The sequence below is a fragment of the Salmo salar genome, chromosome 26 (genome assembly GCF_965601325.2).
Source record: "Salmo salar chromosome 26, fSalSal1, whole genome shotgun sequence".
NCBI classification, from domain to species: domain Eukaryota; kingdom Metazoa; phylum Chordata; class Actinopteri; order Salmoniformes; family Salmonidae; genus Salmo; species Salmo salar.
The window spans coordinates 35,660,219-35,684,753 of record NC_138316.1 but is presented as its reverse complement, the minus strand read 5'-3'; the positions used below and the strand labels follow the sequence as shown (position 1 = coordinate 35,684,753).

The 24,535-nt window shown below is 40.9% G+C and overlaps 1 protein-coding gene across 1 annotated transcript in view; it reads left to right on the top strand.

The window, feature by feature from the left end:
- The window catches only part of ankdd1a (ankyrin repeat and death domain containing 1A), a 103,420-nt gene that overhangs the window by 62,849 nt on the left and 16,036 nt on the right, over positions 1 to 24,535 (top strand). The window contains exon 3 of the mRNA XM_045708863.2: positions 17,727 to 17,825. Within this exon, the coding sequence (XP_045564819.1) occupies positions 17,727 to 17,825 (99 nt within the window). The remainder of the gene's footprint in view (positions 1 to 17,726; positions 17,826 to 24,535) is intronic.

Here is a 24,535-nt window from a genome sequence, read left to right as displayed (position 1 = left end):
TCTCTCTCCTCTCTATCATGTTGTTTCTCTCTCCTCTCTATCATGTTGTTTCTCTCTCCTCTCTATCATGTTGTTTCTCTCTCCTCTCTATCATGTTGTTTCTCTCTCCTCTCTATCATGTTGTTTCTCTCTCCTCTCTATCATGTTGTTTCTCTCTCCTCTCTATCATGTTGTTTCTCTCTCCTCTCTATCATGTTGTTTCTCTCTCTCCTCTCTATCATGTTGTTTCTCTCTCCTCTCTATCATGTTGTTTCTCTCTCCTCTCTATCATGTTGTTTCTCTCTCCTCTCTATCATGTTGTTTCTCTCTCCTCTCTATCATGTTGTTTCTCTCTCCTCTCTATCATGTTGTTTCTCTCTCCTCTCTATCATGTTGTTTCTCTCTCCTCTCTATCATGTTGTTTCTCTCTCCTCTCTATCATGTTGTTTCTCTCTCCTCTCTATCATGTTGTTTCTCTCTCCTCTCTATCATGTTGTTTCTCTCTCTCCTCTCTATCATGTTGTTTCTCTCTCCTCTCTATCATGTTGTTTCTCTCTCCTCTCTATCATGTTGTTTCTCTCTCCTCTCTATCATGTTGTTTCTCTCTCCTCTCTATCATGTTGTTTCTCTCTCCTCTCTATCATGTTGTTTCTCTCTCCTCTCTATCATGTTGTTTCTCTCTCCTCTCTATCATGTTGTTTCTCTCTCCTCTCTATCATGTTGTTTCTCTCTCCTCTCTATCATGTTGTTTCTCTCTCCTCTCTATCATGTTGTTTCTCTCTCCTCTCTATCATGTTGTTTCTCTCTCCTCTCTATCATGTTGTTTCTCTCTCCTCTCTATCATGTTGTTTCTCTCTCTCCTCTCTATCATGTTGTTTCTCTCTCCTCTCTATCATGTTGTTTCTCTCTCCTCTCTATCATGTTGTTTCTCTCTCCTCTCTATCATGTTGTTTCTCTCTCCTCTCTATCATGTTGTTTCTCTCTCCTCTCTATCATGTTGTTTCTCTCTCCTCTCTATCATGTTGTTTCTCTCTCCTCTCTATCATGTTGTTTCTCTCTCCTCTCTATCATGTTGTTCTCTCTCTCCTCTCTATCATGTTGTTTCTCTCTCCTCTCTATCATGTTGTTTCTCTCTCCTCTCTATCATGTTGTTTCTCTCTCCTCTCTATCATGTTGTTTCTCTCTCCTCTCTATCATGTTGTTTCTCTCTCCTCTCTATCATGTTGTTTCTCTCTCTCCTCTCTATCATGTTGTTTCTCTCTCTCCTCTCTATCATGTTGTTTCTCTCTCCTCTCTATCATGTTGTTTCTCTCTCCTCTCTATCATGTTGTTTCTCTCTCCTCTCTATCATGTTGTTTCTCTCTCCTCTCTATCATGTTGTTTCTCTCTCTCCTCTCTATCATGTTGTTTCTCTCTCCTCTCTATCATGTTGTTTCTCTCTCCTCTCTATCATGTTGTTTCTCTCTCCTCTCTATCATGTTGTTTCTCTCTCCTCTCTATCATGTTGTTTCTCTCTCCTCTCTATCATGTTGTTTCTCTCTCCTCTCTATCATGTTGTTTCTCTCTCCTCTCTATCATGTTGTTTCTCTCTCTCCTCTCTATCATGTTGTTTCTCTCTCCTCTCTATCATGTTGTTTCTCTCTCCTCTCTATCATGTTGTTTCTCTCTCCTCTCTATCATGTTGTTTCTCTCTCCTCTCTATCATGTTGTTTCTCTCTCCTCTCTATCATGTTGTTTCTCTCTCCTCTCTATCATGTTGTTTCTCTCTCCTCTCTATCATGTTGTTTCTCTCTCCTCTCTATCATGTTGTTTCTCTCTCCTCTCTATCATGTTGTTTCTCTCTCCTCTCTATCATGTTGTTTCTCTCTCCTCTCTATCATGTTGTTTCTCTCTCCTCTCTATCATGTTGTTTCTCTCTCCTCTCTATCATGTTGTTTCTCTCTCCTCTCTATCATGTTGTTTCTCTCTCCTCTCTATCATGTTGTTTCTCTCTCCTCTCTATCATGTTGTTTCTCTCTCCTCTCTATCATGTTGTTTCTCTCTCCTCTCTATCATGTTGTTTCTCTCTCCTCTCTATCATGTTGTTTCTCTCTCCTCTCTATCATGTTGTTTCTCTCTCCTCTCTATCATGTTGTTTCTCTCTCCTCTCTATCATGTTGTTTCTCTCTCCTCTCTATCATGTTGTTTCTCTCTCCTCTCTATCATGTTGTTTCTCTCTCCTCTCTATCATGTTGTTTCTCTCTCCTCTCTATCATGTTGTTTCTCTCTCCTCTCTATCATGTTGTTTCTCTCTCCTCTCTATCATGTTGTTTCTCTCTCCTCTCTATCATGTTGTTTCTCTCTCCTCTCTATCATGTTGTTTCTCTCTCCTCTCTATCATGTTGTTTCTCTCTCCTCTCTATCATGTTGTTTCTCTCTCCTCTCTATCATGTTGTTTCTCTCTCCTCTCTATCATGTTGTTTCTCTCTCCTCTCTATCATGTTGTTTCTCTCTCCTCTCTATCATGTTGTTTCTCTCTCCTCTCTATCATGTTGTTTCTCTCTCCTCTCTATCATGTTGTTTCTCTCTCCTCTCTATCATGTTGTTTCTCTCTCCTCTCTATCATGTTGTTTCTCTCTCCTCTCTATCATGTTGTTTCTCTCTCCTCTCTATCATGTTGTTTCTCTCTCCTCTCTATCATGTTGTTCTCTCTCTCCTCTCTATCATGTTGTTTCTCTCTCCTCTCTATCATGTTGTTTCTCTCTCCTCTCTATCATGTTGTTTCTCTCTCCTCTCTATCATGTTGTTTCTCTCTCCTCTCTATCATGTTGTTTCTCTCTCCTCTCTATCATGTTGTTCTCTCTCTCCTCTCTATCATGTTGTTTCTCTCTCCTCTCTATCATGTTGTTTCTCTCTCCTCTCTATCATGTTGTTTCTCTCTCCTCTCTATCATGTTGTTCTCTCTCTCCTCTCTATCATGTTGTTTCTCTCTCCTCTCTATCATGTTGTTTCTCTCTCCTCTCTATCATGTTGTTTCTCTCTCCTCTCTATCATGTTGTTTCTCTCTCCTCTCTATCATGTTGTTTCTCTCTCCTCTCTATCATGTTGTTTCTCTCTCCTCTCTATCATGTTGTTTCTCTCTCCTCTCTATCATGTTGTTTCTCTCTCCTCTCTATCATGTTGTTTCTCTCTCCTCTCTATCATGTTGTTTCTCTCTCCTCTCTATCATGTTGTTTCTCTCTCTCCTCTCTATCATGTTGTTTCTCTCTCCTCTCTATCATGTTGTTTCTCTCTCCTCTCTATCATGTTGTTTCTCTCTCCTCTCTATCATGTTGTTCTCTCTCTCCTCTCTATCATGTTGTTTCTCTCTCCTCTCTATCATGTTGTTTCTCTCTCCTCTCTATCATGTTGTTTCTCTCTCCTCTCTATCATGTTGTTTCTCTCTCCTCTCTATCATGTTGTTTCTCTCTCCTCTCTATCATGTTGTTTCTCTCTCCTCTCTATCATGTTGTTTCTCTCTCCTCTCTATCATGTTGTTTCTCTCTCCTCTCTATCATGTTGTTTCTCTCTCCTCTCTATCATGTTGTTTCTCTCTCCTCTCTATCATGTTGTTTCTCTCTCCTCTCTATCATGTTGTTTCTCTCTCCTCTCTATCATGTTGTTTCTCTCTCCTCTCTATCATGTTGTTTCTCTCTCCTCTCTATCATGTTGTTTCTCTCTCCTCTCTATCATGTTGTTCTCTCTCTCCTCTCTATCATGTTGTTTCTCTCTCCTCTCTATCATGTTGTTTCTCTCTCCTCTCTATCATGTTGTTTCTCTCTCCTCTCTATCATGTTGTTTCTCTCTCCTCTCTATCATGTTGTTTCTCTCTCCTCTCTATCATGTTGTTTCTCTCTCCTCTCTATCATGTTGTTTCTCTCTCCTCTCTATCATGTTGTTTCTCTCTCCTCTCTATCATGTTGTTTCTCTCTCCTCTCTATCATGTTGTTTCTCTCTCCTCTCTATCATGTTGTTTCTCTCTCCTCTCTATCATGTTGTTTCTCTCTCCTCTCTATCATGTTGTTTCTCTCTCCTCTCTATCATGTTGTTTCTCTCTCCTCTCTATCATGTTGTTTCTCTCTCCTCTCTATCATGTTGTTTCTCTCTCCTCTCTATCATGTTGTTTCTCTCTCCTCTCTATCATGTTGTTTCTCTCTCCTCTCTATCATGTTGTTTCTCTCTCCTCTCTATCATGTTGTTTCTCTCTCCTCTCTATCATGTTGTTTCTCTCTCCTCTCTATCATGTTGTTTCTCTCTCCTCTCTATCATGTTGTTTCTCTCTCCTCTCTATCATGTTGTTTCTCTCTCCTCTCTATCATGTTGTTTCTCTCTCCTCTCTATCATGTTGTTTCTCTCTCCTCTCTATCATGTTGTTTCTCTCTCCTCTCTATCATGTTGTTTCTCTCTCCTCTCTATCATGTTGTTTCTCTCTCCTCTCTATCATGTTGTTTCTCTCTCCTCTCTATCATGTTGTTTCTCTCTCCTCTCTATCATGTTGTTTCTCTCTCCTCTCTATCATGTTGTTTCTCTCTCCTCTCTATCATGTTGTTTCTCTCTCCTCTCTATCATGTTGTTTCTCTCTCCTCTCTATCATGTTGTTTCTCTCTCTCCTCTCTATCATGTTGTTTCTCTCTCCTCTCTATCATGTTGTTTCTCTCTCCTCTCTATCATGTTGTTTCTCTCTCCTCTCTATCATGTTGTTTCTCTCTCCTCTCTATCATGTTGTTCTCTCTCTCCTCTCTATCATGTTGTTTCTCTCTCCTCTCTATCATGTTGTTTCTCTCTCCTCTCTATCATGTTGTTTCTCTCTCCTCTCTATCATGTTGTTTCTCTCTCCTCTCTATCATGTTGTTTCTCTCTCCTCTCTATCATGTTGTTTCTCTCTCTCCTCTCTATCATGTTGTTTCTCTCTCCTCTCTATCATGTTGTTTCTCTCTCCTCTCTATCATGTTGTTTCTCTCTCCTCTCTATCATGTTGTTTCTCTCTCCTCTCTATCATGTTGTTTCTCTCTCCTCTCTATCATGTTGTTTCTCTCTCCTCTCTATCATGTTGTTTCTCTCTCTCCTCTCTATCATGTTGTTTCTCTCTCCTCTCTATCATGTTGTTTCTCTCTCCTCTCTATCATGTTGTTTCTCTCTCCTCTCTATCATGTTGTTTCTCTCTCCTCTCTATCATGTTGTTTCTCTCTCCTCTCTATCATGTTGTTTCTCTCTCCTCTCTATCATGTTGTTTCTCTCTCCTCTCTATCATGTTGTTTCTCTCTCCTCTCTATCATGTTGTTTCTCTCTCCTCTCTATCATGTTGTTTCTCTCTCCTCTCTATCATGTTGTTTCTCTCTCCTCTCTATCATGTTGTTTCTCTCTCCTCTCTATCATGTTGTTTCTCTCTCCTCTCTATCATGTTGTTCTCTCTCTCCTCTCTATCATGTTGTTTCTCTCTCCTCTCTATCATGTTGTTTCTCTCTCCTCTCTATCATGTTGTTTCTCTCTCCTCTCTATCATGTTGTTTCTCTCTCCTCTCTATCATGTTGTTTCTCTCTCCTCTCTATCATGTTGTTTCTCTCTCCTCTCTATCATGTTGTTTCTCTCTCCTCTCTATCATGTTGTTTCTCTCTCCTCTCTATCATGTTGTTTCTCTCTCCTCTCTATCATGTTGTTTCTCTCTCCTCTCTATCATGTTGTTTCTCTCTCCTCTCTATCATGTTGTTTCTCTCTCTCTCTCTATCATGTTGTTTCTCTCTCCTCTCTATCATGTTGTTTCTCTCTCCTCTCTATCATGTTGTTTCTCTCTCCTCTCTATCATGTTGTTTCTCTCTCCTCTCTATCATGTTGTTTCTCTCTCCTCTCTATCATGTTGTTTCTCTCTCCTCTCTATCATGTTGTTTCTCTCTCCTCTCTATCATGTTGTTTCTCTCTCCTCTCTATCATGTTGTTTCTCTCTCCTCTCTATCATGTTGTTTCTCTCTCCTCTCTATCATGTTGTTTCTCTCTCTCCTCTCTATCATGTTGTTTCTCTCTCCTCTCTATCATGTTGTTTCTCTCTCCTCTCTATCATGTTGTTTCTCTCTCTCCTCTCTATCATGTTGTTTCTCTCTCCTCTCTATCATGTTGTTTCTCTCTCCTCTCTATCATGTTGTTTCTCTCTCCTCTCTATCATGTTGTTTCTCTCTCCTCTCTATCATGTTGTTTCTCTCTCCTCTCTATCATGTTGTTTCTCTCTCCTCTCTATCATGTTGTTTCTCTCTCCTCTCTATCATGTTGTTTCTCTCTCCTCTCTATCATGTTGTTTCTCTCTCCTCTCTATCATGTTGTTTCTCTCTCCTCTCTATCATGTTGTTTCTCTCTCCTCTCTATCATGTTGTTTCTCTCTCCTCTCTATCATGTTGTTTCTCTCTCCTCTCTATCATGTTGTTTCTCTCTCCTCTCTATCATGTTGTTTCTCTCTCCTCTCTATCATGTTGTTTCTCTCTCCTCTCTATCATGTTGTTTCTCTCTCCTCTCTATCATGTTGTTCTCTCTCTCCTCTCTATCATGTTGTTTCTCTCTCCTCTCTATCATGTTGTTTCTCTCTCCTCTCTATCATGTTGTTCTCTCTCTCCTCTCTATCATGTTGTTTCTCTCTCCTCTCTATCATGTTGTTTCTCTCTCCTCTCTATCATGTTGTTTCTCTCTCCTCTCTATCATGTTGTTTCTCTCTCCTCTCTATCATGTTGTTTCTCTCTCTCCTCTCTATCATGTTGTTCTCTCTCTCCTCTCTATCATGTTGTTTCTCTCTCCTCTCTATCATGTTGTTTCTCTCTCCTCTCTATCATGTTGTTTCTCTCTCCTCTCTATCATGTTGTTTCTCTCTCCTCTCTATCATGTTGTTTCTCTCTCCTCTCTATCATGTTGTTTCTCTCTCCTCTCTATCATGTTGTTTCTCTCTCCTCTCTATCATGTTGTTTCTCTCTCCTCTCTATCATGTTGTTTCTCTCTCTCCTCTCTATCATGTTGTTTCTCTCTCCTCTCTATCATGTTGTTTCTCTCTCTCCTCTCTATCATGTTGTTTCTCTCTCCTCTCTATCATGTTGTTTCTCTCTCCTCTCTATCATGTTGTTTCTCTCTCTCCTCTCTATCATGTTGTTCTCTCTCTCCTCTCTATCATGTTGTTTCTCTCTCTCCTCTCTATCATGTTGTTTCTCTCTCCTCTCTATCATGTTGTTTCTCTCTCCTCTCTATCATGTTGTTTCTCTCTCCTCTCTATCATGTTGTTTCTCTCTCCTCTCTATCATGTTGTTTCTCTCTCCTCTCTATCATGTTGTTTCTCTCTCTCCTCTCTATCATGTTGTTTCTCTCTCCTCTCTATCATGTTGTTTCTCTCTCTCCTCTCTATCATGTTGTTTCTCTCTCCTCTCTATCATGTTGTTTCTCTCTCTCCTCTCTATCATGTTGTTTCTCTCTCCTCTCTATCATGTTGTTCTCTCTCTCCTCTCTATCATGTTGTTCTCTCTCTCCTCTCTATCATGTTGTTTCTCTCTCCTCTCTATCATGTTGTTTCTCTCTCTCCTCTCTATCATGTTGTTTCTCTCTCCTCTCTATCATGTTGTTTCTCTCTCCTCTCTATCATGTTGTTCTCTCTCTCCTCTCTATCATGTTGTTTCTCTCTCTCCTCTCTATCATGTTGTTTCTCTCTCCTCTCTATCATGTTGTTCTCTCTCTCCTCTCTATCATGTTGTTTCTCTCTCCTCTCTATCATGTTGTTTCTCTCTCCTCTCTATCATGTTGTTTCTCTCTCCTCTCTATCATGTTGTTTCTCTCTCCTCTCTATCATGTTGTTTCTCTCTCCTCTCTATCATGTTGTTTCTCTCTCCTCTCTATCATGTTGTTTCTCTCTCCTCTCTATCATGTTGTTTCTCTCTCTCCTCTCTATCATGTTGTTTCTCTCTCCTCTCTATCATGTTGTTTCTCTCTCCTCTCTATCATGTTGTTTCTCTCTCTCCTCTCTATCATGTTGTTTCTCTCTCCTCTCTATCATGTTGTTTCTCTCTCCTCTCTATCATGTTGTTTCTCTCTCTCCTCTCTATCATGTTGTTTCTCTCTCCTCTCTATCATGTTGTTTCTCTCTCCTCTCTATCATGTTGTTTCTCTCTCTCCTCTCTATCATGTTGTTTCTCTCTCCTCTCTATCATGTTGTTTCTCTCTCTCCTCTCTATCATGTTGTTTCTCTCTCCTCTCTATCATGTTGTTTCTCTCTCCTCTCTATCATGTTGTTTCTCTCTCCTCTCTATCATGTTGTTTCTCTCTCCTCTCTATCATGTTGTTTCTCTCTCCTCTCTATCATGTTGTTTCTCTCTCCTCTCTATCATGTTGTTTCTCTCTCTCCTCTCTATCATGTTGTTTCTCTCTCCTCTCTATCATGTTGTTTCTCTCTCTCCTCTCTATCATGTTGTTTCTCTCTCCTCTCTATCATGTTGTTTCTCTCTCCTCTCTATCATGTTGTTTCTCTCTCCTCTCTATCATGTTGTTTCTCTCTCCTCTCTATCATGTTGTTTCTCTCTCCTCTCTATCATGTTGTTTCTCTCTCCCTCTCTATCATGTTGTTTCTCTCTCTCCTCTCTATCATGTTGTTTCTCTCTCCTCTCTATCATGTTGTTTCTCTCTCCTCTCTATCATGTTGTTTCTCTCTCCTCTCTATCATGTTGTTTCTCTCTCCTCTCTATCATGTTGTTTCTCTCTCCTCTCTATCATGTTGTTTCTCTCTCCTCTCTATCATGTTGTTTCTCTCTCCTCTCTATCATGTTGTTTCTCTCTCCTCTCTATCATGTTGTTCTCTCTCTCCTCTCTATCATGTTGTTTCTCTCTCTCCTCTCTATCATGTTGTTTCTCTCTCTCCTCTCTATCATGTTGTTTCTCTCTCCTCTCTATCATGTTGTTTCTCTCTCCTCTCTATCATGTTGTTTCTCTCTCCTCTCTATCATGTTGTTTCTCTCTCCTCTCTATCATGTTGTTTCTCTCTCCTCTCTATCATGTTGTTTCTCTCTCCTCTCTATCATGTTGTTTCTCTCTCCTCTCTATCATGTTGTTTCTCTCTCCTCTCTATCATGTTGTTTCTCTCTCCTCTCTATCATGTTGTTTCTCTCTCCTCTCTATCATGTTGTTTCTCTCTCCTCTCTATCATGTTGTTTCTCTCTCTCCTCTCTATCATGTTGTTTCTCTCTCCTCTCTATCATGTTGTTTCTCTCTCCTCTCTATCATGTTGTTTCTCTCTCCTCTCTATCATGTTGTTTCTCTCTCCTCTCTATCATGTTGTTTCTCTCTCTCCTCTCTATCATGTTGTTTCTCTCTCTCTCTCTATCATGTTGTTTCTCTCTCCTCTCTATCATGTTGTTTCTCTCTCCTCTCTATCATGTTGTTTCTCTCTCCTCTCTATCATGTTGTTTCTCTCTCCTCTCTATCATGTTGTTTCTCTCTCCTCTCTATCATGTTGTTTCTCTCTCCTCTCTATCATGTTGTTTCTCTCTCCTCTCTATCATGTTGTTTCTCTCTCCTCTCTATCATGTTGTTTCTCTCTCCTCTCTATCATGTTGTTTCTCTCTCCTCTCTATCATGTTGTTTCTCTCTCCTCTCTATCATGTTGTTTCTCTCTCCTCTCTATCATGTTGTTTCTCTCTCTCCTCTCTATCATGTTGTTTCTCTCTCCTCTCTATCATGTTGTTTCTCTCTCCTCTCTATCATGTTGTTTCTCTCTCCTCTCTATCATGTTGTTTCTCTCTCTCCTCTCTATCATGTTGTTTCTCTCTCCTCTCTATCATGTTGTTTCTCTCTCCTCTCTATCATGTTGTTTCTCTCTCCTCTCTATCATGTTGTTTCTCTCTCCTCTCTATCATGTTGTTTCTCTCTCCTCTCTATCATGTTGTTTCTCTCTCCTCTCTATCATGTTGTTTCTCTCTCCCTCTCTATCATGTTGTTTCTCTCTCCTCTCTATCATGTTGTTTCTCTCTCCTCTCTATCATGTTGTTTCTCTCTCCTCTCTATCATGTTGTTTCTCTCTCCTCTCTATCATGTTGTTTCTCTCTCCTCTCTATCATGTTGTTTCTCTCTCCTCTCTATCATGTTGTTTCTCTCTCCTCTCTATCATGTTGTTTCTCTCTCCTCTCTATCATGTTGTTTCTCTCTCCTCTCTATCATGTTGTTCTCTCTCTCCTCTCTATCATGTTGTTTCTCTCTCCTCTCTATCATGTTGTTTCTCTCTCCTCTCTATCATGTTGTTTCTCTCTCCTCTCTATCATGTTGTTTCTCTCTCCTCTCTATCATGTTGTTTCTCTCTCCTCTCTATCATGTTGTTTCTCTCTCCTCTCTATCATGTTGTTTCTCTCTCCTCTCTATCATGTTGTTTCTCTCTCCTCTCTATCATGTTGTTTCTCTCTCCTCTCTATCATGTTGTTTCTCTCTCCTCTCTATCATGTTGTTCTCTCTCTCCTCTCTATCATGTTGTTTCTCTCTCCTCTCTATCATGTTGTTTCTCTCTCCTCTCTATCATGTTGTTTCTCTCTCCTCTCTATCATGTTGTTTCTCTCTCCTCTCTATCATGTTGTTTCTCTCTCCTCTCTATCATGTTGTTTCTCTCTCCTCTCTATCATGTTGTTTCTCTCTCTCCTCTCTATCATGTTGTTTCTCTCTCCTCTCTATCATGTTGTTTCTCTCTCCTCTCTATCATGTTGTTTCTCTCTCCTCTCTATCATGTTGTTTCTCTCTCCTCTCTATCATGTTGTTTCTCTCTCCTCTCTATCATGTTGTTTCTCTCTCTCCTCTCTATCATGTTGTTTCTCTCTCCTCTCTATCATGTTGTTTCTCTCTCCTCTCTATCATGTTGTTTCTCTCTCCTCTCTATCATGTTGTTTCTCTCTCCTCTCTATCATGTTGTTTCTCTCTCTCCTCTCTATCATGTTGTTTCTCTCTCCTCTCTATCATGTTGTTTCTCTCTCCTCTCTATCATGTTGTTTCTCTCTCCTCTCTATCATGTTGTTTCTCTCTCCTCTCTATCATGTTGTTTCTCTCTCCTCTCTATCATGTTGTTTCTCTCTCCTCTCTATCATGTTGTTTCTCTCTCCTCTCTATCATGTTGTTTCTCTCTCTCCTCTCTATCATGTTGTTTCTCTCTCCTCTCTATCATGTTGTTCTCTCTCTCCTCTCTATCATGTTGTTTCTCTCTCCTCTCTATCATGTTGTTTCTCTCTCCTCTCTATCATGTTGTTTCTCTCTCCTCTCTATCATGTTGTTTCTCTCTCCTCTCTATCATGTTGTTTCTCTCTCCTCTCTATCATGTTGTTTCTCTCTCCTCTCTATCATGTTGTTTCTCTCTCCTCTCTATCATGTTGTTTCTCTCTCCTCTCTATCATGTTGTTTCTCTCTCCTCTCTATCATGTTGTTTCTCTCTCCTCTCTATCATGTTGTTTCTCTCTCCTCTCTATCATGTTGTTTCTCTCTCCTCTCTATCATGTTGTTTCTCTCTCCTCTCTATCATGTTGTTTCTCTCTCCTCTCTATCATGTTGTTTCTCTCTCCTCTCTATCATGTTGTTTCTCTCTCCTCTCTATCATGTTGTTTCTCTCTCCTCTCTATCATGTTGTTTCTCTCTCCTCTCTATCATGTTGTTTCTCTCTCCTCTCTATCATGTTGTTTCTCTCTCCTCTCTATCATGTTGTTTCTCTCTCCTCTCTATCATGTTGTTTCTCTCTCCTCTCTATCATGTTGTTTCTCTCTCCTCTCTATCATGTTGTTTCTCTCTCCTCTCTATCATGTTGTTTCTCTCTCCTCTCTATCATGTTGTTTCTCTCTCCTCTCTATCATGTTGTTTCTCTCTCCTCTCTATCATGTTGTTTCTCTCTCCTCTCTATCATGTTGTTTCTCTCTCCTCTCTATCATGTTGTTTCTCTCTCCTCTCTATCATGTTGTTTCTCTCTCCTCTCTATCATGTTGTTTCTCTCTCCTCTCTATCATGTTGTTTCTCTCTCCTCTCTATCATGTTGTTTCTCTCTCCTCTCTATCATGTTGTTTCTCTCTCCTCTCTATCATGTTGTTTCTCTCTCCTCTCTATCATGTTGTTTCTCTCTCCTCTCTATCATGTTGTTTCTCTCTCCTCTCTATCATGTTGTTTCTCTCTCCTCTCTATCATGTTGTTTCTCTCTCCTCTCTATCATGTTGTTTCTCTCTCCTCTCTATCATGTTGTTTCTCTCTCCTCTCTATCATGTTGTTTCTCTCTCCTCTCTATCATGTTGTTTCTCTCTCCTCTCTATCATGTTGTTTCTCTCTCCTCTCTATCATGTTGTTTCTCTCTCCTCTCTATCATGTTGTTTCTCTCTCCTCTCTATCATGTTGTTTCTCTCTCCTCTCTATCATGTTGTTTCTCTCTCCTCTCTATCATGTTGTTTCTCTCTCCTCTCTATCATGTTGTTTCTCTCTCCTCTCTATCATGTTGTTTCTCTCTCCTCTCTATCATGTTGTTTCTCTCTCCTCTCTATCATGTTGTTTCTCTCTCCTCTCTATCATGTTGTTTCTCTCTCCTCTCTATCATGTTGTTTCTCTCTCCTCTCTATCATGTTGTTTCTCTCTCCTCTCTATCATGTTGTTTCTCTCTCCTCTCTATCATGTTGTTTCTCTCTCCTCTCTATCATGTTGTTTCTCTCTCCTCTCTATCATGTTGTTTCTCTCTCCTCTCTATCATGTTGTTTCTCTCTCCTCTCTATCATGTTGTTTCTCTCTCCTCTCTATCATGTTGTTTCTCTCTCCTCTCTATCATGTTGTTTCTCTCTCCTCTCTATCATGTTGTTTCTCTCTCCTCTCTATCATGTTGTTTCTCTCTCCTCTCTATCATGTTGTTTCTCTCTCTCCTCTCTATCATGTTGTTTCTCTCTCCTCTCTATCATGTTGTTTCTCTCTCCTCTCTATCATGTTGTTTCTCTCTCTCCTCTCTATCATGTTGTTTCTCTCTCCTCTCTATCATGTTGTTTCTCTCTCCTCTCTATCATGTTGTTTCTCTCTCCTCTCTATCATGTTGTTTCTCTCTCCTCTCTATCATGTTGTTTCTCTCTCCTCTCTATCATGTTGTTTCTCTCTCCTCTCTATCATGTTGTTTCTCTCTCCTCTCTATCATGTTGTTTCTCTCTCCTCTCTATCATGTTGTTTCTCTCTCTCCTCTCTATCATGTTGTTTCTCTCTCCTCTCTATCATGTTGTTTCTCTCTCTCCTCTCTATCATGTTGTTTCTCTCTCCTCTCTATCATGTTGTTTCTCTCTCCTCTCTATCATGTTGTTTCTCTCTCCTCTCTATCATGTTGTTTCTCTCTCCTCTCTATCATGTTGTTTCTCTCTCCTCTCTATCATGTTGTTTCTCTCTCTCCTCTCTATCATGTTGTTTCTCTCTCCTCTCTATCATGTTGTTTCTCTCTCCTCTCTATCATGTTGTTTCTCTCTCCTCTCTATCATGTTGTTTCTCTCTCCTCTCTATCATGTTGTTTCTCTCTCCTCTCTATCATGTTGTTCTCTCTCTCCTCTCTATCATGTTGTTTCTCTCTCCTCTCTATCATGTTGTTTCTCTCTCCTCTCTATCATGTTGTTTCTCTCTCCTCTCTATCATGTTGTTTCTCTCTCCTCTCTATCATGTTGTTTCTCTCTCTCCTCTCTATCATGTTGTTTCTCTCTCCTCTCTATCATGTTGTTTCTCTCTCCTCTCTATCATGTTGTTTCTCTCTCTCCTCTCTATCATGTTGTTTCTCTCTCCTCTCTATCATGTTGTTTCTCTCTCCTCTCTATCATGTTGTTTCTCTCTCCTCTCTATCATGTTGTTTCTCTCTCCTCTCTATCATGTTGTTTCTCTCTCCTCTCTATCATGTTGTTTCTCTCTCTCCTCTCTATCATGTTGTTTCTCTCTCCTCTCTATCATGTTGTTTCTCTCTCCTCTCTATCATGTTGTTTCTCTCTCTCCTCTCTATCATGTTGTTTCTCTCTCCTCTCTATCATGTTGTTTCTCTCTCCCTCTCTATCATGTTGTTTCTCTCTCCTCTCTATCATGTTGTTTCTCTCTCTCCTCTCTATCATGTTGTTTCTCTCTCCTCTCTATCATGTTGTTTCTCTCTCTCCTCTCTATCATGTTGTTCTCTCTCTCCTCTCTATCATGTTGTTTCTCTCTCTCCTCTCTATCATGTTGTTTCTCTCTCCTCTCTATCATGTTGTTTCTCTCTCCTCTCTATCATGTTGTTTTCTCTCTCCTCTCTATCATGTTGTTTCTCTCTCCTCTCTATCATGTTGTTTCTCTCTCCTCTCTATCATGTTGTTTCTCTCTCTCCTCTCTATCATGTTGTTTCTCTCTCCTCTCTATCATGTTGTTTCTCTCTCTCCTCTCTATCATGTTGTTTCTCTCTCTCCTCTCTATCATGTTGTTTCTCTCTCCTCTCTATCATGTTGTTTCTCTCTCCTCTCTATCATGTTGTTTCTCTCTCTCCTCTCTATCATGTTGTTTCTCTCTCCTCTCTATCATGTTGTTTCTCTCTCCTCTCTATCATGTTGTTTCTCTCTCTCCTCTCTATCATGTTGTTTCTCTCTCCTCTCTATCATGTTGTTTCTCTCTCCTCTCTATCATGTTGTTTCTCTCTCTCCTCTCTATCATGTTGTTTCTCTCTCCTCTCTATCATGTTGTTTCTCTCTCCTCTCTATCATGTTGTTTCTCTCTCCTCTCTATCATGTTGTTTCTCTCTCCTCTCTATCATGTTGTTTCTCTCTCTCCTCTCTATCATGTTGTTTCTCTCTCCTCTCTATCATGTTGTTCTCTCTCTCCTCTCTATCATGTTGTTTCTCTCTCCTCTCTATCATGTTGTTTCTCTCTCCTCTCTATCATGTTGTTTCTCTCTCCTCTCTATCATGTTGTTTCTCTCTCTCCTCTCTATCATGTTGTTTCTCTCTCTCCTCTCTATCATGTTGTTTCTCTCTCTCCTCTCTATCATGTTGTTTCTCTCTCTCCTCTCTATCATGTTGTTTCTCTCTCTCCTCTCTATCATGTTGTTTCTCTCTCCTCTCTATCATGTTGTTTCTCTCTCCTCTCTATCATGTTGTTTCTCTCTCTCCTCTCTATCATGTTGTTTCTCTCTCTCCTCTCTATCATGTTGTTTCTCTCTCCTCTCTATCATGTTGTTTCTCTCTCTCCTCTCTATCATGTTGTTTCTCTCTCCCTCTCTATCATGTTGTTTCTCTCTCCTCTCTATCATGTTGTTTCTCTCTCTCCTCTCTATCATGTTGTTCTCTCTCTCCTCTCTATCATGTTGTTTCTCTCTCCTCTCTATCATGTTGTTTCTCTCTCTCCTCTCTATCATGTTGTTTCTCTCTCTCCTCTCTATCATGTTGTTCTCTCTCTCCTCTCTATCATGTTGTTTCTCTCTCCTCTCTATCATGTTGTTTCTCTCTCCTCTCTATCATGTTGTTTCTCTCTCCTCTCTATCATGTTGTTTCTCTCTCCTCTCTATCATGTTGTTTCTCTCTCCTCTCTATCATGTTGTTTCTCTCTCCTCTCTATCATGTTGTTTCTCTCTCTCCTCTCTATCATGTTGTTTCTCTCTCCTCTCTATCATGTTGTTTCTCTCTCCTCTCTATCATGTTGTTTCTCTCTCTCCTCTCTATCATGTTGTTTCTCTCTCCTCTCTATCATGTTGTTTCTCTCTCCTCTCTATCATGTTGTTTCTCTCTCTCCTCTCTATCATGTTGTTTCTCTCTCTCCTCTCTATCATGTTGTTTCTCTCTCCTCTCTATCATGTTGTTTCTCTCTCTCCTCTCTATCATGTTGTTTCTCTCTCTCCTCTCTATCATGTTGTTTCTCTCTCTCCTCTCTATCATGTTGTTTCTCTCTCCTCTCTATCATGTTGTTTCTCTCTCTCCTCTCTATCATGTTGTTTCTCTCTCCCTCTCTATCATGTTGTTTCTCTCTCCTCTCTATCATGTTGTTTCTCTCTCTCCTCTCTATCATGTTGTTACTCTCTCTCCTCTCTATCATGTTGTTTCTCTCCTCTCTATCATGTTGTTTCTCTCTCTCCTCTCTATCATGTTGTTTCTCTCTCTCCTCTCTATCATGTTGTTTCTCTCTCCTCTCTATCATGTTGTTTCTCTCTCTCCTCTCTATCATGTTGTTTCTCTCTCTCCTCTCTATCATGTTGTTTCTCTCTCTCCTCTCTATCATGTTGTTTCTCTCTCTCCTCTCTATCATGTTGTTTCTCTCCTCTCTATCATGTTGTTTCTCTCTCTCCTCTCTATCATGTTGTTTCTCTCTCCTCTCTATCATGTTGTCTCTCTCTCCTCTCTATCATGTTGTTTCTCTCTCCTCTCTATCATGTTGTTTCTCTCTCTCCTCTCTATCATGTTGTTTCTCTCTCTCCTCTCTATCATGTTGTTTCTCTCTCCCCTCTCTATCATGTTGTTTCTCTCTCTCCTCTCTATCATGTTGTTTCTCTCTCCTCTCTATCATGTTGTTTCTCTCTCCTCTCTATCATGTTGTTTCTCTCTCCCCTCTCTATCATGTTGTTTCTCTCTCCTCTCTATCATGTTGTTTCTCTCTCTCCTCTCTATCATGTTGTTTCTCTCTCCTCTCTATCATGTTGTTTCTCTCTCTCCTCTCTATCATGTTGTTTCTCTCTCTCCTCTCTATCATGTTGTTTCTCTCTCCTCTCTATCATGTTGTTTCTCTCTCCTCTCTATCATGTTGTTTCTCTCTCCTCTCTATCATGTTGTTTCTCTCTCTCCTCTCTATCATGTTGTTTCTCTCTCTCCTCTCTATCATGTTGTTTCTCTCTCCTCTCTATCATGTTGTTTCTCTCTCTCCTCTCTATCATGTTGTTTCTCTCTCCTCTCTATCATGTTGTTTCTCTCTCCTCTCTATCATGTTGTTTCTCTCTCTCCTCTCTATCATGTTGTTTCTCTCTCCTCTCTATCATGTTGTTACTCTCTCCTCTCTATCATGTTGTTTCTCTCTCCTCTCTATCATGTTGTCTCTCTCTCCTCTCTATCATGTTGTTTCTCTCTCCTCTCTATCATGTTGTTTCTCTCTCTCCTCTCTATCATGTTGTTTCTCTCTCCTCTCTATCATGTTGTTTCTCTCTCCTCTCTATCATGTTGTTTCTCTCTCTCCTCTCTATCATGTTGTTTCTCTCTCCTCTCTATCATGTTGTTTCTCTCTCTCCTCTCTATCATGTTGTTTCTCTCTCCTCTCTATCATGTTGTTTCTCTCTCTCCTCTCTATCATGTTGTTTCTCTCTCCTCTCTATCATGTTGTTTCTCTCTCTCCTCTCTATCATGTTGTTTCTCTCTCCTCTCTATCATGTTGTTTCTCTCTCTCCTCTCTATCATGTTGTTTCTCTCTCTCCTCTCTATCATGTTGTTTCTCTCTCCTCTCTATCATGTTGTTTCTCTCTCTCCTCTCTATCATGTTGTTTCTCTCTCCTCTCTATCATGTTGTTTCTCTCTCCTCTCTATCATGTTGTTTCTCTCCTCTCTATCATGTTGTTTCTCTCTCCTCTCTATCATGTTGTTTCTCTCTCTCCTCTCTATCATGTTGTTTCTCTCTCCTCTCTATCATGTTGTTTCTTTCTCTCTCCCTATCTCATTATGTTTTCTCTCTCTTCCTCCTCTCTCTCTGTCTCGCTCTTCCTTTTCTCTCTATGTCTCTCTCTCTTCCTCCTCTCTCTCTCTCTGTCTCTCTGTCTCTCTCCACAGACAGGCCGTACGGCTCTGCACTGGGCGGCGGGGGCTGGGAATGAGCAGGCTCTACGTCTGTTACTTGACCATAATAATGAGGTGGATGTGGAGGACAGTGTAGGTACACACTCACACTCACACACGCACACGCTCACACTCACACTCATGCTTACACTCACACTCACGCTTACTCACACACTCACACACATACTCACACTCACACAGACAGTATTTTATTGTGGTCTATGGCCTCACAAAGTTTACTGCAGTTACTCAGCCATGATCTGCATTTTCTAATGAACTGTGTAAAATTGCTCATAACATCCCACCTTTGTTTTTGTGCCCTTGAGACAACTCTGTCTCTGTAATGCAGATCATTTGGGTGTACAATGAGGTAACAGTTAGAGACACCTTCATATTCATCAGCATAGACGTGGGGGGTCGTAGAAATGACCTTACTCAGCTGTTCTTGTCTGGTTCTTTGCACAGACACACACAAACGTACATGCTTGCACATGTACACACACTCACACATATGCACACGCACACACACACACACACACACACACACACACACACACACACACACACACACACACACACACACACACACACACACACACACACACACACACACACACACACACACCAGACCCTTTGTCTCAGGACACATGCATTATAATGACTGTGATGATGAATATTTCATCAAACACAAGCAAGACACAGACAGGCAGTCTAAATGGTGATTTCATGTGTTTTGCCACATTGCAATGTGTGGACTGCGTCCTGCTTGTGCTACTGCAATATTCTTAATTACAACAGACAGATAAGGTTGTAGCCTACATTCTAAATGAACCTACAAAATATTCAGACCCGTTGACTTTTTCAACATTTTGTTACATTACTGCCTTATTCTAAAATGGATTAAACTGTTTTTATTCCTTTTCAATCTACACACAATAGCCTGTAATGACAAAGAAAAAACAGGTTTCTATAAATTTTGAAATTAAAAAACTGAAATATCACATTTACATAAGTATTCAGACCCTTTACTCAGTACTTTGTTGGAGCACCTTTAGCAGTGATTACAGCCTCGAGACTTCTTGGGTATGACGCTACAAGCTTGGCACACCTGTATTTGGGGAGTTTCTCCCATTTTTCTCTGCAGATCCTCTCAAGATCTGTCAGGTTGGATGGGGAGCGTCGCTGCACAGCTATTTTCAGGTCTTTCCAGAGATGTTTGATTGGGTTCAAGCCCGGGCTCTGGTTTGGCCACCCAAGGACATTCAAAGATTTGCCGAAAGCCACTCCTGCGTTGTCTTGGTTATGTGCTAGGGGTCGTTGAGCTGTTGGAAGGTGAACCACCCCAGTCTGAGGTCTGGAGCAGGTTTTCATCAAGGATCTCTCTGTACTTTACTCCGTTATTCTTTCTCTTGATCCTGACTAGTCTCCCAGTCCCTGCCGCTGAAAACATCCCCACAGCATGATGCTGGCACCACCATGCTTCACCGTAGGGATGGTGCCATGATTCCTTTTTGCAAACTCTAAGCGAACTGTCTTGTGCCTTCTATTGAGGAGTGGCTTCCGTCTGGCCACTTTACCATAAAGGCCAGATTGTTGGAGTGCTGCAGAGTTAGTTGTCCTTCTGGAAGGTTCTCCCATCTCCACAGAGGAACTCTGAAGCTCTGTCAGAGTGACCATCGGGTTCTTGGTCACCTCCCTGACCAAGGCCCCTCTCCCCTGATTGCTCAGTTTGGCTGGGCGGCCAGCTCTAGGAAGAGTCTTGGTGGTTCCAAACTTCTTCCATTTAAGAATGATGGAGACTACTGTGTTGTTGGGGACCTTCAATGCTGCAGAATTGTTTTGGTACCCTTCCCCAGATCTGTGCCTCGACACAATCCTGTCTCGGAGCGCTACGGAAAATTCCTTTGACCTCATGGCTTCATTTTTGCTCTGACGTGCATTGTCAACTGTGGGACCTTATATAGACAGGTGTGTGCCTTTCCAAATCATGTCCAATCCATTGAATTTACCACAGGTGGACTCCAATCAAGTTGTATGGAAACAGGATGCACCTGAGCTCAATTTCGAGTATCATAGCTTGAAAACAATTCTAAAACCCTGTTTTTTCTTTGTTATTATGGGATATTGTGTGTAGATTGATGAGGGGGAAAAGTATTTAATCCATTTTAGAATAAGGCTGTAACATAACAACATTTGGAAAAAGTCAAGTGGTCTGAATACTTTCCGAATGCACTGTATACATTACATTCCAAAAGTATTCACACCCCTTGACTTTTTCCAAATGTTGTTGTGTTACGGCCTGAATTTAAAATGGATTAAATTGAGATGTTGTGTCACTGGCCTAAACACAATACCCCATAATGTCAAAGTATAATTATGTTTTTAGAAATGTTTACAAATTAATAAAAAAATTAAAAGCTGAAATGTCTTGAGTCAATAAGTATTCAACCCCCAAGCCTAAATAAGTTCAGGAGTAAAAATGTGCTTGACAAGTCACATAATCAATTGCATGGACTCACTCTGTGTGCAATAATAGTGTTTAACATGATTTCTGAATGACTACCTCCTCTCTTTAGCCTACACATACAATTATATGTAAGGTCCCTCAGTCGAGCGGTGAATTTCCAACACAGATTCAATGACAAAGACCAGGGAGGTTTTCTAATGCCTTGCAAAGAAGGGCTCCTATTGGTAGATGAGTAAAAAAAAGGAGAGGATGGAAACCGCTCAGGGATTTCACCATGAGGCCAATAGTGACTTTAAAACAGTTAGAGTTGAATGGCTGTGATAGGGAGAAAACTGATGGATCAACAACATTGTAGTTACTCCACAATACTAACCTAAATGACAGAGTGAACACAACACAACATGCCTACCACTTTGAAGCTGCAAAATATTTTTTTGTGTGAAACAAACAAGAAATAAGACAAAAAAAACTGAAAACTTGGGCGTGCATAACTTTTCCCCCCTCCCCAAAGTCAAGACTTTGTAGAGCCACCATTTGCAGCAATTACAGCTGCAAGTCTCTTGGGGTATGTCTCTTTGGCACATCTAGCCACTGGGATTTCTGCCCATTCTTCAAGGCAAAACTGCTCCAGCTCCTTCAAGTTGGATGGGTTCCGCAATCTTTAAGTCATACCACATATTCTCAATTGGATTGAGGTCTGTGCTTTGACTAGGCCATTCCAAGACATTTAAATGTTTCCCCTTAAACCACTCGAGTGTTGCTTTAGCAATATGCTTAGGGTCATTGACCTGCTGGATGGTGAACCTCTCAAATCTCTGGAAGACTGAAACAGGTTTCCCTCAAGAATTTCCTTGTATTTAGCACCGTCATTCCTTCAATTCTGACAAGTTTCCCAGTCCCTGCCGATAAAAAACATGGTTATTTTTATTTCACCTTTATTTAACCAGGTAGGCCAGTTGAGAACAAGTTCTCATTTACAACTGGCCAAGATAAAGCAAAGCAGTGCGACAAAAAACAACAACATAGAGTTACACATGGGATAAAAAAAAGTACAATCAATAACACAATAGAAAAATATATATACAGTGTGTGTAAATGGAGTAAGGAGGTAAGGCAATACATGGGTCATAGTAGCGAAGTAATTACAATTTAGCAAAATAACACTAGAATGATGTGCAGATGATGATGTGCAAGTAGAAATACTGGTGTGCAAAAGAGCAAAAAAAGTAAATAAAAACAATATGGGGATGAGATAGGTAGTTGGATGGGCTATTTACAGATGGGCTGTGTACAGCTGCAGCGATCGGTAAGCTGCTCAGATAGCTGATGCTTAAAGTTAGTGAGGGAAACATAAGTCTCCAACTTCAGCAATTTTTGCAATTCGTTCCAGTCATTGGCAGCAGAGAACTGGAAGGAAAGGCGGCCAAAGGAGTTGTTGGCTTTGGGGATGACCGGTGAGATATACATGCTGGAGCACGTGCTACGGGTGGGTGTTGTTATGGTGACCAGTGAGCTGAGATATGGCAGAGCTTTACCTAGCAAAGACTTATAGATGACCTGGAGCCAGTGGGTCTGGCGACGAATATGTAGCGTGGGCCAGCCGATGAGAGCATACAGGTCGCAGTGGTGGGTGGTATATGGGGCTTTGGTGACAAAATGGATGGCACTGTGATAGACTGCATCCAACTTGCTGAGTAGAGTGTTGGAGGCTATTTTGTAAATGACATCGCCGAAGTCGAGGATTGGTAGGATAGTCAGTTTTACGACGGTGTGTTTGGCGGCGTGTGTGAAGGAGGCTTTGTTAAGTCGCTCTGGATAAGAGCGTCTGCTAAATGACGTAAATGTAAAAAAAATGTATGAAATAGGAAGCCGATTCTAGATTTAATTTTGGATTGGAGATGTTTAATATGAGTCTGGAAGGAGAGTTTACAGTCTAGCCAGACACCTAGGTATTTGTAGTTGTCCCCATATTCTAAGTCAGAACCATCCAGAGTAATGACGCAAGTCGGGCAGGCGGGCGGGTGCGAGCAGCGATCGGTTGAAGAGCATTTTACTAGCGTTTAAGAGTAGTTGGAGGCCACAGAAGGAGTGTTGTATGGCATTGAAGCTCGTCTGGAGGTTAGTTAACACAGTGTCCAAAGAAGGGCCAGATGTATACAGAATGGTGTCGTCTGCGTAGAGGTGGATCAAGGAATCACCCGCAGCAAGAGAAACATCATTGATATATACAGAGAAAAGAGTCGGCCCGAGAATTGAACCCTGTGGTACCCCCATGGAGACTGCCAGAGGTCCGGACAACAGGCCCTCCGATTTGACACACTAAACTCTATCTGAGAAGTAGTTGGTGAACCAGGTGAGGCAGTCATTTGAGAAACCAAGGCTGTTGAGTCTGCCAATAAGAATGTTGTGATTGACAGAGTCGAAAGCCTTGGCCAGGTCGATGAAGACTGCTGCACAGTACTGTCTTTTATCGATGGCGGTTATGATATCGTTTAGTATCTCAGAGTGATGAGAGGTGTTGGGTTAGTGCCAGATATAGCGTTTTCCTTGATGGCCAAAAAGCTCGATTTTAGTCTCATCCGACCAGAGTACCTTCTTCCATATGTTTGGGGAGTCTCCTACATGCCTTTTGGCAAACACCAAACATGTTTGCTTATTTTTCTCTTTAAGCAATGGCTTTTTTTTGCCACTCTTCCGTAAAGCCCAGCTCTGTGGAGTGTACGGCTTAAGGTGGTCCTATGGACAGATACTCCAATCTCCGCTGTGGAGCTTGGCAGCTCCTTCAGGGTTATCTTTGTTCTCTTTGTTGCCTCTCTGATTAATGCCCTCCTTGCCTGGTCCATGAATTTTGGTGGGCGGCCCTCTCTTGGCAGGTTTGTTGTGGTGCCATATTATTTCAATTTTTTAATAATGGATTTAATGGTGCTCCGTGGGATGTTCAAAGTTTCAGATAGTTTTTTCTAACCCAACCCCGATCTGTACTTCTCAACAACTTTGTCCCTGACCTGTTTGGAGAGCTCCTTGGTCTTCATGGTGCCGCTTGCTTGGTGGTGCCCCTTGCTTAGTGGTGTTGCAGACTCTGGGGCCTTTCAGAACAGGTGTATATATACTGAGATCATGTGACAGATCATGTGACACTTAGATTGCACACAGGTGGACTTTATTTAACTAATTATGTGACTTCTGAAGGTAATTGGTTGCACCAGATCGTATTTAGGGCTTCATAGAAAAGGGGGTGAATACATATGCACACACCACTTTTCAGTTTTTTATTTTTGAGTATTTTTTTGAAACAAGTTATTTTTTACATTTCACTTCCCCAATTTGGACTATTTTGTGTATGTCCATTACATGAAATCCAAATAAAAATCTATTTAAATTACAGGTTGTAATGCAATAAAATAGGAAAAATGCCAAGGGGGATGAATACTTCTGCAAGGCACTGTATGCTTGTCATAGGCAAGGACTAGGGAGTTTTTTTAAATAAAAAGATATAGAATAAAGTTAAGCACAGGCAAAATCCTAGAAGAAAACCTGGCTAAGTCTGCTTTCTAACAGACACTGGGTGTAACAATGTGCGCTGAGAGTCGGGAAGCAAATTCAGGGAGTGAGTGTTTTAATAAACGGAACATAATACAAAAGAAGAAACACTACCAGCACACAGACCAGAAACAGAAACTATGACACCTGGGGAAGGAACCAAAGGGAGTGACATATCTATGGAAGGTAATCAGGGAAGTGATGGAGTCCAGGTGAGTCTGACGCCACGCAGGTGCGGGTAACGATGGTGACTGGTGTGCACCATAACGAGCATCCTGGTGACCTAGAGGCCGGAGAGGGAGCACACGTGACACTGGGAGACAAATTCCCCTTTCAGCAGGACAATAACCTAAAACACAAGGCCAAATATACACTGGAGTTGCTTACCAAGACGACATTGAATGTTCCTGAGTGGCCTACTGTAGTTACAGCTTTGACTTAAATCGGCTTGAAAATCTATAGAAAGACTTGAAACTGGCTGTCTAGCAATGATCATCAACCAACTTGACAGAGCTTGAAGAATCTTTCAAATAATAATGTGCAAATATTGAACAATCCATGTGTGCTCAGGTGTGAATCTAACATGTATTGACTCAGGGGTGTGAACACTTATGTAAATTAGATATTTTTGTATTTAATTTTCAATAAATTAGCAACATTTTCTAAAAACATGTTTTCACTTTGTCGTTATGGGGTATTGTGTTAAGATGGGTGAAAAAAAGCAACAATTCCATCCATGTTGAATATCAGGCTTTAAAACAACAGCATTTGGAATAAGCCAAGGGGCTATAAATAC